This window comes from Amblyomma mixtum, chromosome 3 (assembly GCF_055824585.1).
Source record: "Amblyomma mixtum isolate Tamu chromosome 3, ASM5582458v1, whole genome shotgun sequence".
Lineage (NCBI taxonomy): Eukaryota > Metazoa > Arthropoda > Arachnida > Ixodida > Ixodidae > Amblyomma > Amblyomma mixtum.
Genome location: NC_143014.1, coordinates 164,877,592 through 164,890,600, shown reverse-complemented (window position 1 = coordinate 164,890,600; position 13,009 = coordinate 164,877,592). Strand labels below are relative to the sequence as shown.

At 41.0% G+C, this 13,009-nt stretch overlaps 1 protein-coding gene across 10 annotated transcripts in view; it reads right to left on the bottom strand.

Annotated features, from left to right (window-relative positions):
• LOC149352600 (glutamine--fructose-6-phosphate aminotransferase [isomerizing] 2-like) overlaps positions 1–13,009 on the bottom strand; it is a 65,426-nt gene that overhangs the window by 3,322 nt on the left and 49,095 nt on the right. For all 10 annotated transcript variants that reach the window (XM_089581777.1, XM_089581776.1, XM_089581780.1 and 7 more), the window contains 5 exons: positions 11,968–12,125; positions 9,913–10,027; positions 6,479–6,606; positions 3,608–3,760; positions 368–544 (listed from right to left, as the gene is read on the bottom strand). In XM_089581777.1, the coding sequence (XP_089437903.1) occupies positions 368–544; positions 3,608–3,760; positions 6,479–6,606; positions 9,913–10,027; positions 11,968–12,125 (731 nt within the window). The remainder of the gene's footprint in view (positions 1–367; positions 545–3,607; positions 3,761–6,478; positions 6,607–9,912; positions 10,028–11,967; positions 12,126–13,009) is intronic.

Sequence of the window (13,009 nt, the reverse complement as noted above, 5' to 3'; positions counted from 1 at the left end):
TCTGTAAGAGTAGGAGCGAATTAAAATGAAAAACCAGTGATTATACGACAGTTTTTAAATGCCTCATGTGAACCAAAGTCCACTTGCACGTCACATCTACTGTCCCGCTGTTGAAACCAAAACTGATACAGCATAATACAACAAATTCAATTTTAAATTATCTACTAGGTGCAGGAAAAAATCCAAGTCATGATCCATGGATACCAACGTCTTATGCACTATTGCACAGACGAAAGCACAACCAGAAATTTGGTGTCTGCATTCTTTTTACAGAAATGAAGGCCAAGAAAGAAACAGTGGGAGAACATCACCTGTTTAGCGGGGCTAGCAGCAAAGTATCAAAGTGAATGAAAAAGAGACGACTCACATTGCAACCCTTGAGCACAGCGATGTGGTAAGACATGAGCTGAAGTGGGATAACAGTCAGCACGCCTTGCAGGCAGTCTACTGTATGTGGCACTTCGAGGTACTTGAAGGCCAGCTTCTTGGTCTCCTCATCTCCCTTCTCACAGATAATGATGGGACGTCCATCACGTGCAATGACCTGCAGCGAGAGTACAAGGGACAGTGCAAATGAAATGGTATGACCAGGCGCAGGATGTGCTTGACCAACTTGCTTGCTTCATTAAACCTCTGCGAAGCACTTATTCTAGCACTTTTGCGTGGCACTGCAGCCAGAAATGTTCACTCTATTACTCCCAGATGTCTTTTTCACCTGTAAGAGCAATGGAACCCACATCACACATGACCACTTTCAGTTGTGCCATTTCAACACAATGCACAAATCAAGCACCTTCAATTTTGCTGGTTACACGAGTTGACATTTGAAGTTCACAGGTTACTTCATTCCTAGTACAGGTCCAGCCAAAGTAATATGGAGCATGCTTTGGCATGTGAACTTTTCTCATGCATTCCATAAATATAGTATCAAGCTTGTTGGGGTTATATGCCAGCACACCAGTGACCTTTCCTAGTATTTGTATTAAGTACCTCCTAATTTTTCATAGTAAGTAGTGAGAGCAGTTCGATCGGCAAAGCGTGCTTTGTATTATTATGACTGCGACTGCACATGGCAACCTCATGCAAGCAAAACGCTGAGAGCACCTATTTGTAACCTAGACTGTGGATGTGTACAGTAATACCTAAATCCCTTAAAAAGCACCAAAACACCTGTCTGTAAATAACCAGAAAAAGATTTGGAATTGGTAACTTGTGCTAAAAGTAATGTAATCCCAAAAAATATTTCTCAAGCGTCAATGACAAACAGAATAATTGAAGGTGCAGAAGGTAGTATTTATTCTGGTTTTGCCATTTCCCTTAGCAAGAGTTCCTCCTTTATTTTTCCCGGAGTTCTACTGCCTTAATGAAGGGGGCTGAGATGAACCAGCGTGTGCATACTGTACATGTCTCTTACATTATATGCTTATATGATGGTTCCTTGCGGACCCATTGGAAGCCCGTGGCCACTATCAGAGCATTCCATGTTCCTGCTAACACTTCCTGCTCATGTTCCAGCTGTATACTTTCGTGAGCAACACCCCACATACCAGCATTGCATCGCATCACAGAACACCCACAAAAACAACTGGCAAAGTGACAAAAAAATGGAGACAGTAGGAATGTATAAAAGGTGGTGTAGAGGTACAATTAACCAAGCTCCAGCAAATGCCAATGCCTTTCTAGCAAAGGTGTATTGTTTTTCAGCACAGTTAATAGGATTTCTGTTGCACATAGTGTATTCAAGTCAGAAATTTGTTGAACTATTCAAGTTGAATTTGTTAATGTGTTTATTAGGAAGATTTTCAACATGACATTAGGCAGTCATGCATTAATAGAAATACACGGGTACACACGTACCAACATAGCCTCACAGGGGCCCACCCAGATTACAGTTGCAAGTTGACCACAGTTCAGATTATAAAACCCCAGGAAAGCTACTAGTAAGGAAGGAGAGCTGGAATATCTTTCATTCATGAGTTGGAAACTAAGTTGGCTTGATGTTCATGGGTAAATATTTTACCTGCGCATTGCTCACCATGCACACAGGGTAGTTTATACACATAGTGTTCATGCAGTACAGTATCTACGATTGTGCACGCGACTTTAAAAGTCAATGATGCCAGCAACATTTGAAATCCCTGTTGGACAGAATAGCAAGGACATTTCATGGCTAGAAAAAAGGATCACTTCTCAAAAACAAGACATTTCGAAATTCTACGGTGCACCTAAAAAGTGCTGTCTAGTGCTGTCACTTCTTTTGTCTTGCACATGGTAAAATGTTTTCCTAAATGACACTTTAGCACATTTTTAGTAGCGAAAACAGTTCCGGATGATAAGACAAACAATAATCCGTAAATGTGTTTGATAAAAGAATAATGCTGCAATTCTGCCAGAGTGGAAATGTGCGGCTTGGATGAATTCCCCAAAGTCTTTAGCCATTCATGTTGTTTTTGTTAAATGCGGGGCTCTAAACATACACATATGAATTTTCAGATTTTTCTCGATAGTAGAACATAATGGATGCCCAAAAGGATTAAAATATGGTTTTATAAGTATCAGCTGATGCTCTTTCGCAAGCCTGGAATCATAGCTCCTTAGATCGTAAGTGTAGGGATTAACGTCCTGAAGCGGGACAGGGGATATGAGGGACGCCATAGTGGAGGGCTCTGAATTAATTTAGACCATCCGAAGTTCTTTAGCCTTCGCTGACATCACACACCACACGGGCGACTTTTGCATTACGCCCCCGCCAAAATGCAAATGTCACGGCTGGGATCGAACCTGGGTCCTCCAGCGCAGTAGCCAGGTGTCCTAACCACCAAGACACCATGGCAGGTCTCATACCACCTTCTGTTGCCTAACCTGTGTCAGTGTTATTAGCTAAACAAGTACCTGAAGGAGTAAACTCTCTTCCTACAAATCTTCCCTTTCTTATTGAAACTAACATATAGTAGAGAAATTGCGATCACAATTGTACAGCTGCCACTTCATCAGAGATTTTAACAGCTTGAAAGCTCAAAGATCTTTAGTGGCAACAACTATTGTCAGCTAACAATACAAACTATGTCAAGTAATCTAAAGCAAAGTTTTCACTAAAGTGGTACATTTTAAGGGAATAAAACTGAAGCAGCATTGTTAGCAGTTGCCTTGCATACCTAGGAATGCCTTATTTCTTCATTGAGAGCCCAAATAAAGAAGATTAATTGCTTTGGTTTATGGGGGGTTAACGTCCCAAAGTGACTAAGGCTATGAGGGATGCCGTAGTGAAGGGCTCCGGAAATTTCGACTACCTGGGATTCTTTAACATGCAATCACATCGTGCACTACATGGGCCTCTAGAATTTCACATACATCGAAATGCAACCGCCACGGCCAGGATCAAACCCGCGTATTTCGGGTCAGCAGCCGAGCGCCATAACCACTGAGCCACCGCGGCTGCTTCCACACACTTTTGTTCAATATCACTTTTGATGTAAGCCTCAAATAAAAAACGCATTAGTACTGATACTAATAAAACCACATAAGAAAACACAGAAACACAGAATTTTGTCATGGCTTCAAAAGTAAGAACTTTTGAAGCCATGACAAAATTACCAGTTTAACTCACCTGCTGCAGAGCATTCATGCATTTGGGGAAAACTGGGTCCCGTGTGAGCACCATCATGACTGGCATAGCCTTGTCCACAAGGGCTAGAGGGCCATGCTTCAGCTCTCCTGCGAGGATGCCCTCAGAGTGCATGTACGTCAGCTCTTTGATTTTCTGAAATTGCAAGCAGAGACGTATGTACTGTCATGCTCAATATGAGCTGCATCGAATGAGCTGTGGCAGGAACTGTTCACGAAGCAGTGCTAGCCCAGCGGTGCTGAAAATTCATGCATTTAGCCATGGATGCAGAGAATAAGCCACACTGAATGGTTATGCAAGCTTGATGCTCTCTGTAAAGGCGCACCGATTTACTATAAAGCAAAAACCTCAACTGGCGACTTTAGCACTGCAAGTCATATTGAGCACGATAGCACATGCTATATGCAGGGGCTTATGCACATGATGGCGCAAGCAAACTTTCAGAGCCTTTTCTGCCCTTGACTAAATCACTCACTGGTGGTACGAAGAAGGCTGTACAGCTGCTCACAGCGCAGAGACTCAACTAAATGGTACTCAGTGGTACAATGACCAGAACTCGCAACCAGCTCTGATAACTACTGGGCCATTAATATTTCTTGGTGGGAACAGCCGAAATAACAAAACGCAGACACAGAAAGGAACACATAGAACGTAGATGAAGCTGTCAGCTTCGTCTACGTTCTATGTGTTCCTTTCTGTGTCTGCGTTTTGTTATTTCGGCTGTTCCCACCAAGAAGCATGAACCAACTAACTCAGTTTTCTACTCTTTTAACGTCCATTAATATTGTTTTGTCATTCTGCATAAGCAACAACAGCTGTGAACGTCGGTCATTTTTACTGCCACCTCTGATATGCTTCATGTGAAAAATGCAGAGCATATCCCACAAGCAAGAAGCTTCTGCTCCCAATTATTAGAGATGCTTTTTGCCTCCGAATCAAACAAACACTTATTGAATCCCATTCACTTCCTTCTCCAACTCTGGCTTGCCAATGTTTCACAGATAACCCCGGATAACAAAAGTCCCACAGGTATGTTGGGAGACAAGCTGTCTCTTTGAATGACTCAAGTTTTAATTGACACAGATAATGGGCAATAGGCATTCCATGTAAAGCAGTATATTGCCCTTTCTTCTGTGTGAACGACTTACAGCAAGGAAGACTGTACTATATTAATAAATACTTTCCTTGAAATATACTGAGCAATCTTATACTACTTACATCCCCATATCCCTGTCCTTGGGAGATGCAGTGCATTTATGAACACAGCACAGATTCTATTCAAAGGTCCCAGTGTTCCATCACGGAAAGGAACATCCCTACATCAATTCCAATAAGCTCTAGAATACTTGGTCAATTAAATTCAGCAGTTTCAACATCAATGTATGCTCTCTGCATTTCCCAGCCCTTGTCCTTACAGAGGGTGCACGCCTAGGAAGCATGAGCTATGCTCACGCTTCCTAGGCGTGCCACAAAATTCAGTGTCTGAAGATGGTGGCACCAGCTCAGACTGAGCTTTGATGAAGGTTTCTGTATATATCACAGACTCTTCATGGCACATGAAGGATGATAACTTAAGGGAGACAAATAAATGCACATGCATGAGAACCTCATTTCTTTATACTGAGATGGCAGAGAGTTTTCATGCAATTCCATGTTCTGAAAACTGTCACACATCCCCAATTAGCACCACCAATTAGAGGTTTTCTTTTTGTGTGTGCACATGTGAGTGATTGATGTCTTATAGTCTTATAAGCATGAAATGAAATGCAACTCGAACAACTGAACTGAGGCAATAAACACAGTTAAAAAAAATCCACTGAAAACAAAATAAGAATATTTTATGTTAGGATGCACTACAGTAGGACATGACTTAAAAAAACAGCAGTATGAAACAATGGGCCATGGTCCAGGGTGTCCTAGCTGCATTACTCCAGTGACAAATTGGAGCAAAAAATTAGCTTTCTAATCAGACTGCAAACAAATAAGCTACAGGCATCAAAATTCTTAAGCTTATAATGCCTTGTCATCAGCTTCTTGTTTAGATAAGAAAAATTTTAGGAATTCTGTGTGGTGATCCTGAATGTGGATCGAACTTCACTGCAGACTTAAGTTTATTCGACTGTAGCTCAGTTAATTTTAAGTTTGGAGGTTCAGTGACCATTGTTTGTAGTGAAAAAAAAAAAAAAAACATGCCTAGATCTCTCCTCCAATTAATACCTCTTTATTTCTGATTTTGCATACGAACTGTTGTGTTTGCATTTCATTAGGCATTAAGCGCACCTTCTCAAATTATGCAGGCAACTTTGCAATGTTTCCAGTAGTTGTGCTCAGGCGCCTGCAACTAGTGGTCAATGGTGCTTTGAGGTGGTAGAAATAAAGAAAGGTGTGCTTTTCCCCCACACACTGGAAATAACTGCAGGTCCTAAAGCACAGCCCGGAAGTGGATATGGCCATTTGTGATGTGGCCTGCATGCTTACAATGGAGGGTACACTTAACACTTTTAATAAGCCATGGCAAAGTACAATGTTCAAAATTTGAAACTCAAACTTTGAGACTTGCTCAAAATAAAAAATAATGCACAGTTGTTATTATCATCATCAGTCTAACTATGCCCAGAGCAGGACAAAGGCTCTCCCATTGACCTCCAATCAATCCTGTCCTGCGGAAGCTACAGTCACCTCATTATTATACATATTATGCGTCACAACAAGAATACTTACTTTCAGAAAGACTCTCAAATAAAATTAATGGTAAGATAAATGTAACAAATGACAAAGCTGTTTGTTCAAAATAAGTGCATCACCTTTATATGTGACAGAGAAACGCGGTTAGGTAAACAGAAGGGAACTAACCAGAGCACCTTCCAAGCAAGTGGCATGGTTGTAGCCTCTGCCCATGACCAGGAGAGACTTCTGCTGGTAAAGATGCTGGGCAAGCTGTTTCACTTCGTCATCCAGCTTGAGCACTTCCTTTATTTGGTCTGGAAGCATTATCATGAAAGCATTCAAAACAAGTACGTAATACCAATATTTATCTGACAGGACTAATAATAACAGGAAACAATGAAAGTGCGCATGATGACACTAGTCCACAAAAGCCCCATTTTATACCTTTTAGTAACGGTACGTACATAAGCGGGACAGATATGAGAAGGCGTACAACACTGATTGTTTTCTGTTTGTCCTGGCTGCACCATATTAATCCTGAAACTATGAAACTAGACCATAAATTCACACTACAAATGGCACATTTTTGTTAGCTTTTGTTTAAGGGTACCCATTTCTGGTGATAGCTAGCTCTTCAACCAGAAAATGCCGGAAGAGCAAACCTAAGTGCTGCACAGTGATAGCTGAAAGCTGTAACCTCATTATGGTCCACAATTAGACCCTAAATTCAACTCTGCTGCATTTTATTCCTTCAAAGCTATCAAACAGTTGAGGTCCTTGGAACTACCTCTATATACAGTGTTTAGTATTTATCTGTCCAGGTAGTAAAAATTTCTCCTGCGCAAACTACTGGCCTAGTTGGTCTCAATCCCAGACCACAATGTAGCTTATGAGAGTGCATTTTCCGATAAATAATTTAACATCAGAATTGCCTGGAATCGGTGAAAAACTGCAGTCGTCTGTGCAAAATTTTTGTTTAGGCAAGCAGACTAGCCGCATTGAGATGCTACACCATCTGGCGAACTGCGAGGCAACCAATGCACCTGTTTGGAGCTGGGGCAGGTCTCGCAGTGCCCCAGATGGTGCAGCCAGTCAAATCTACTGCTCTGCTCGCCTCGACCAATGCGCACAGACGAATACAGTTATTCGCCGATTTCGGACAATCCAGGCAAGTTTCAATGTCAAATTACTTATCAAAATACATAGACTACCTTAACTTACCTTGTATCAGAAAGAAAGCAACTTACCTGTATCAGAAAGAAAGCAAGTTTTTGGCATGCGCTTAGTGGTTGATTTGGCAAAAATGAAGATATAAATATGTGCTTTGTTCTGTATAAAATCAGTTGAGAGTCTGCACTTGTCCTTGTGCCTTTCATGTCCATGTTTGTGTTGTGCAGTCCCTTGCCTAATGAGGTTTTTCATGTATGCCGCGTGGTTTTTTACATAATGTGGTAGTTTACGGCAGTTTGCTAATGAGTATGTAAGCAATTAGAGAGGCATTAATTAAGAAATTAGTGACTAAGAGAGTAGCAAAGTGCATGTCGGTGAGGGGTATGCCAACGACTGTACACTTGTGTTGCATGACAATGGCGAGCTATGTGACCTGGTAACATTAGTAGAGCACGTGATCAGGTAATATGCTAATGAGATCAAGTGAAGCCGCTTACAGGGCGCATTAACGCTATCGCATCATACAGGTGGAGCTCAAGTGTCCCCCCCCCCATTTTTTAAAAATTTGTGATCAATCTTGATACTGTATATAATGATACGGCTCATAACAACAAGAGTGTGTTATGCTTCAGCCTTCCCAGCCATACTGAATGCAACATTCTTTTATAAGGTTTCACTGCCAGAGCAGCAGAATGTGAAAACCTAAATGAGTTTAAGCAGTGAGCCCCGAGACTGATACCAGGAGGAGCATTAAACAGTGAGAGCATAAGTTTTTTGTGCAGGGACAGTGAAATACAGATCTGTTTGGTTTGATTTTATGGGGTTTAACGTCTCAAAGCGACTCAGGATATGAGGGACACCATAGTGCAGGGCATTGGTTAATTTCGATCACCTGGGGTTCTTTATCGTGCACTGAGATCGCACAGTACACAGGCTTTTAGCATTTCGCATCCATTGAAATGAGATTACTTTGGCCGTGATCGAACCCGCGTCTTTCGGGTCAGCAGCTCAGCATCATAACCACTGAGCCACCACGGAGGCAGAATACAGATTTGTAAGGATATGGAAACTTCTAGGCTGCACCTCAATGCTAGTAAATGCATATCTGAAGACAACACAGTTAAGCTCAAGTCTGTTTTCTAAACAAGGACACCGCCTACCATGATATCACTGTTAGTTGTCTCAGGGGTAGTCACTAGAGAAGCACGGTGGCAGCAAACGAAAACGATGCTCAGTACCCTTGTGAGCATGAACATGTGGCATCTGCACTGCTTAGCAGCTAAGTCACGTTTTTTTCTTCTAGCACATTCATGACCTTTTTAATGCCTTTATGTAGTATACCATGCCAGCCAACTGTGGTGGCTCCACAGGGGGCTTCTTTTTGCATTCTATTACTCAAACATCCATCTGAAAAAACCACTATAAGCAGCAATATACCTTGTTTTTCAATGTTCCGAGCATAGTATCTTTCTCAAACAACTTGCAAGACTCAGCCAACAGACACGCTCGTCAAGAATAATTGTTACCCCCAGGTGTGCAACGTGTATGGCGAGTTGGCACAAAAACTTGACAGTTAAGCTATTTCTTTTTGTTCGTCTGAATTCTGCATATCTGATATGCTTAAAAGAGAGCTTAAAGAAACCTTGAAATGACTTTAAAAGTCATATTTTAATGCAAAAAATCTGTAGAGGTGGTCTTTGCGAGTATTCGAGTCAAATTTAGAAGCTCTGTGTGCATCCTACAATTTAAAAATAAATTTGCTCACAACCCTGCTGTTCGCAACCAATTAAGGAGACAACTCACCATGCATTCTTAGCTGCCCCTCCCCCTCTGGCATAAAGAGGAGAATCTGGGCAAGCCTTCTCATTGGGTGGCGTGCCCAGGTGATGCGGGGGATGGGGGCACAGTGGGGTGCAGTCTCGGCCTGTTTCCTCCATTTTTTTTTTTTTCTGGCGCGTTAGCGTGTATGATTTGAGGGGGAACATTTTTAATTGCCAATACCTTCGGTATAATGAAGTTAGCTTAACGATGTCTAAAAATGTTAATGATGTGGTGACGAATGATGGAATTACTCATGTGCTTTTCCTAACCTCACTAAATATCATTTCATAGTCTCATTAATAATCTAAACCAACTCCACATTGAGATTTCCCCCCCCTTTAGAAAGCAACAACCAAGTAATAATTAACACCCATCTCTAAATTCAGTATTTAGATAAAGGATAAGTGCATTCAATTTCTGTACAGATGCCTGCTACATGTAACTGGACATACTACTCTGATGAAGTATAACTTTAAAAGGGTGCCAAGAAGGTGCTGCTCGATCCATTAATAATACATATGCTCATAAACAAGGCCCTCTTCAAACAAATGCTCCTTGGCAGACATGAAACTCACAGGGGACATTAAGAACTTCATATGGTATAAGAAAGTTAGAGAGGTCCAATGTACCTGGAAGTCTGTGAAGACCTTGAATGATTTCAGTGCGCCGGGGTTGCATGGAAATGCGGTCCTCGCACATCATCAAGGAGAACATTACAAGAGAGACAAACTGACTTGTATATGCCTGTGGGGGAAAAAAAAAAGAAAAAAAGAAAATAAAGCAGGCTTGGTTTTTGAGCTGAATTAATGATTGAAAAATACAGGCTATTCGTAGGGAAAGTGGCAACAAATGCACAACCTCCCACCAAGTAATGTCTATTTCATAAGGTGCCATGCCCTTATGCAAGCATCTTTTAAATATGGCCGCTTCTGTAGCTTATTTATAACTTGTGGCAAACTGCGTCACAGGAAATAAACAAACATTTGCACATTACTAAAAATACTAAAGAAATACAATGCATAGTGCAACTGCACAAACAAAAAAGGACACAGACAAGGAATAATAAACCAAGGTTTACTATTCAGACACGCCAAATATTTTAAAAATTTATTATGCACCTCAAATGCCCATAATAGGGGTTTTACATGAGCAAGAATACAATACAATAAACAAAATGAATCAGAAATGAATGATATTAGTGTTAAAGCATGATATTTTCTATGGAGTTTTTGAAATGGACGGTGATATTGTGGAGTGCGGCATCGACAGGCAGGCTATTCTAGTCGACTGCTGTCTCAACAAAGAATGCAAGTGAGCAGTGGTATGCACGCGAGGATGATAAAGGGCTTTAATGTAACTGGTGTGAAGGGAGACTTGATGAGCTGGTTTTAAATCTGAGAGGGTAAGTGATAAAATTAGTGCAAGAGGTTCAGTTTGCAGATTTTGAGCTGTACCTCAAGGACAGACAGGTTAGCTTTACATTTCATGGCACTGACACTGGAATTATAAAAATAATCTGAGTGGATGAATCTAACAGCATGATTTTGTACTGATTCAAGTGTTTTAGTCAAGCAAGCAATACGAGAGTCCCATACTGCACACGCATAATCCAGCCTTGGATGAACTAACGTTATGTAGGAGAGAGACTTAACAGAAGAAGAAGCTAATGGTAAATTGCATCGTAAGTAGGACAAGACACGATTAGCTTTGTTAGTAATATAGCTGATGTGTTGCTTTAACATCCCATAGTGAGTCAGGCTATGAGGGGCACCGTAGTGGAGGGCTAGATAATTTCGACCCCCTGGGGTTCTTTAATATGCGCTGAAATCGCACAGTACACAAGCCTCTAGTATTTTGCCTCTATCGAAATGTGACCGCTGCAGCTGGGTTTGAACTACCGTCTTTCGGGTAAGCAGCCAAGCACCATAACCACTGACCCACCGCGGTGGCCATTTATGCTGCTGTGTACGTATTTGATGTGCGAGTAGCAGACCTTAGCTGGAGTCCATGCCTTGACTTGTTTCTTCTTGCCTATGTCTCTGTTTGTGCAGTTGTACTACGCATTCTATTCCCAATTACTATGTTCTGAACTAGCTAGCCTGTATGTGTTAGTATTGAAGAAATGCTACATATCCTCACACAACAGCAGTAAAGAATATTAGTTATGAGGTCTCTAATTCTGACAAAATTAAAGAATAGAAATAGCATTACTAAAAGCTATATGCTTTTATAATCCTTAAAAAAAGATAATAGTTTGTTCAGAGGATCAGGATGCTTACGCAACATTCCTGGTGTGCTATTTTTTTTTTCTCATTTTTCTTACGCAAGTTTGTAAGCGCAACCTGCAGTGCGCTCTAGTGAACCGGTTCAATTATAGTACAGTTTTTATTGAAAAGGCTCCATTTGGAATTTGATATATAAAGCAACATGTGTTAGCAAAGCTTCTGTTGAGGTGTAGCAGCAATGTGGTAAAGTTTCACAATAACAAAACAAAAATACTGATTTCCTTTCACAACCCTTTTTGACAGAAGAGTGATCAGTGAAGCCAACTGTGATAAAGCCAAATGCTATAGAGTGGCAAGTCTAATTCTAGTTAAAAACAACTCTTGAGATTGTGCCGCCGTCAAGAACCACATTAAACTAAGCTGCAAACAGCTGGCCTAGCTACAAGAAAGTGCACTGACCTTGGTGCTGGCCACACCAATCTCTGGGCCTGCGTTGATGTGAACACCACAGTGGCTTTCACGACAGATGCTGGACCCAACAGTATTAGTAACACCAACAATTAGGGCGCCACGCTGTTTGCAGTAGCGCAGGGCCATGAGGGTGTCTGCAGTCTCACCTGCAGGGTAGAAAAAAAAAACGAAAAGTTAGCGCCAGGCGTATCTCCAGCCACCAGCAACGCAAAAGGAAAAAGCCCAAGTAAGCAAACTCTAGACTGGAGTAACATGAACTACGTTCTTAACTATATCCTGCAACATATTTTTAAGGTTTAACCCTTTCCTGCATGGTGTTTTACAAGGCACTGTATCTTGCAATCTTGTAACAAACTAAAATTTTAAAGTTAAGCCTTTTGCTACACGATGCTTTACGAAGCACCATATATGCCTATGTGACATGTACCATTAGACATTTTTACAAGAGCGTGGATGTAATAGTTAAAAACAAAACAAGCCTATTCTCACTGCGTACTGCATTTTCTTATCAGCTTTACTCTGCCATCTATTCAGCGCAACACAAAACAGTAACTAGTATTAATAAACAAATAATAAAGATCTACACTGAAAACGATTTTGTTCAGTAACATCTTTTATTGCTGCATCAGCTTCACAAGCACATTAAAAAATTGAAGTGGTGTACAGTGATATTCTGTTTAAAGCTTTTAATTAGTTTGCGTTAGTTTCAAGAAATTATGATTGAAAGTGAAAAACCAGCATGTGCCGAATTTGGCTCATTTTTATGCAAGGCTGTAGCAAGGTGGCATTAGGGATGTTGGCATTTATTCCAGGCAAAAATCGTAACTGGTCAAACTGGTTTAAGGAACAATTTCCGAGTTGATTCCAGTTGATTCCAGTTGTTTCCAGTTGGCTCCCAGCTGAGTTCCAGTCGCAGCCAACTGGAATCAACTGGGAAATTGTTGCTTAAACCAGTTCGACCAGTTACGATTTTCACCTAAGAAATATTCAGGACAATAATATCCTGGTTAAGTATATAACACATACACTG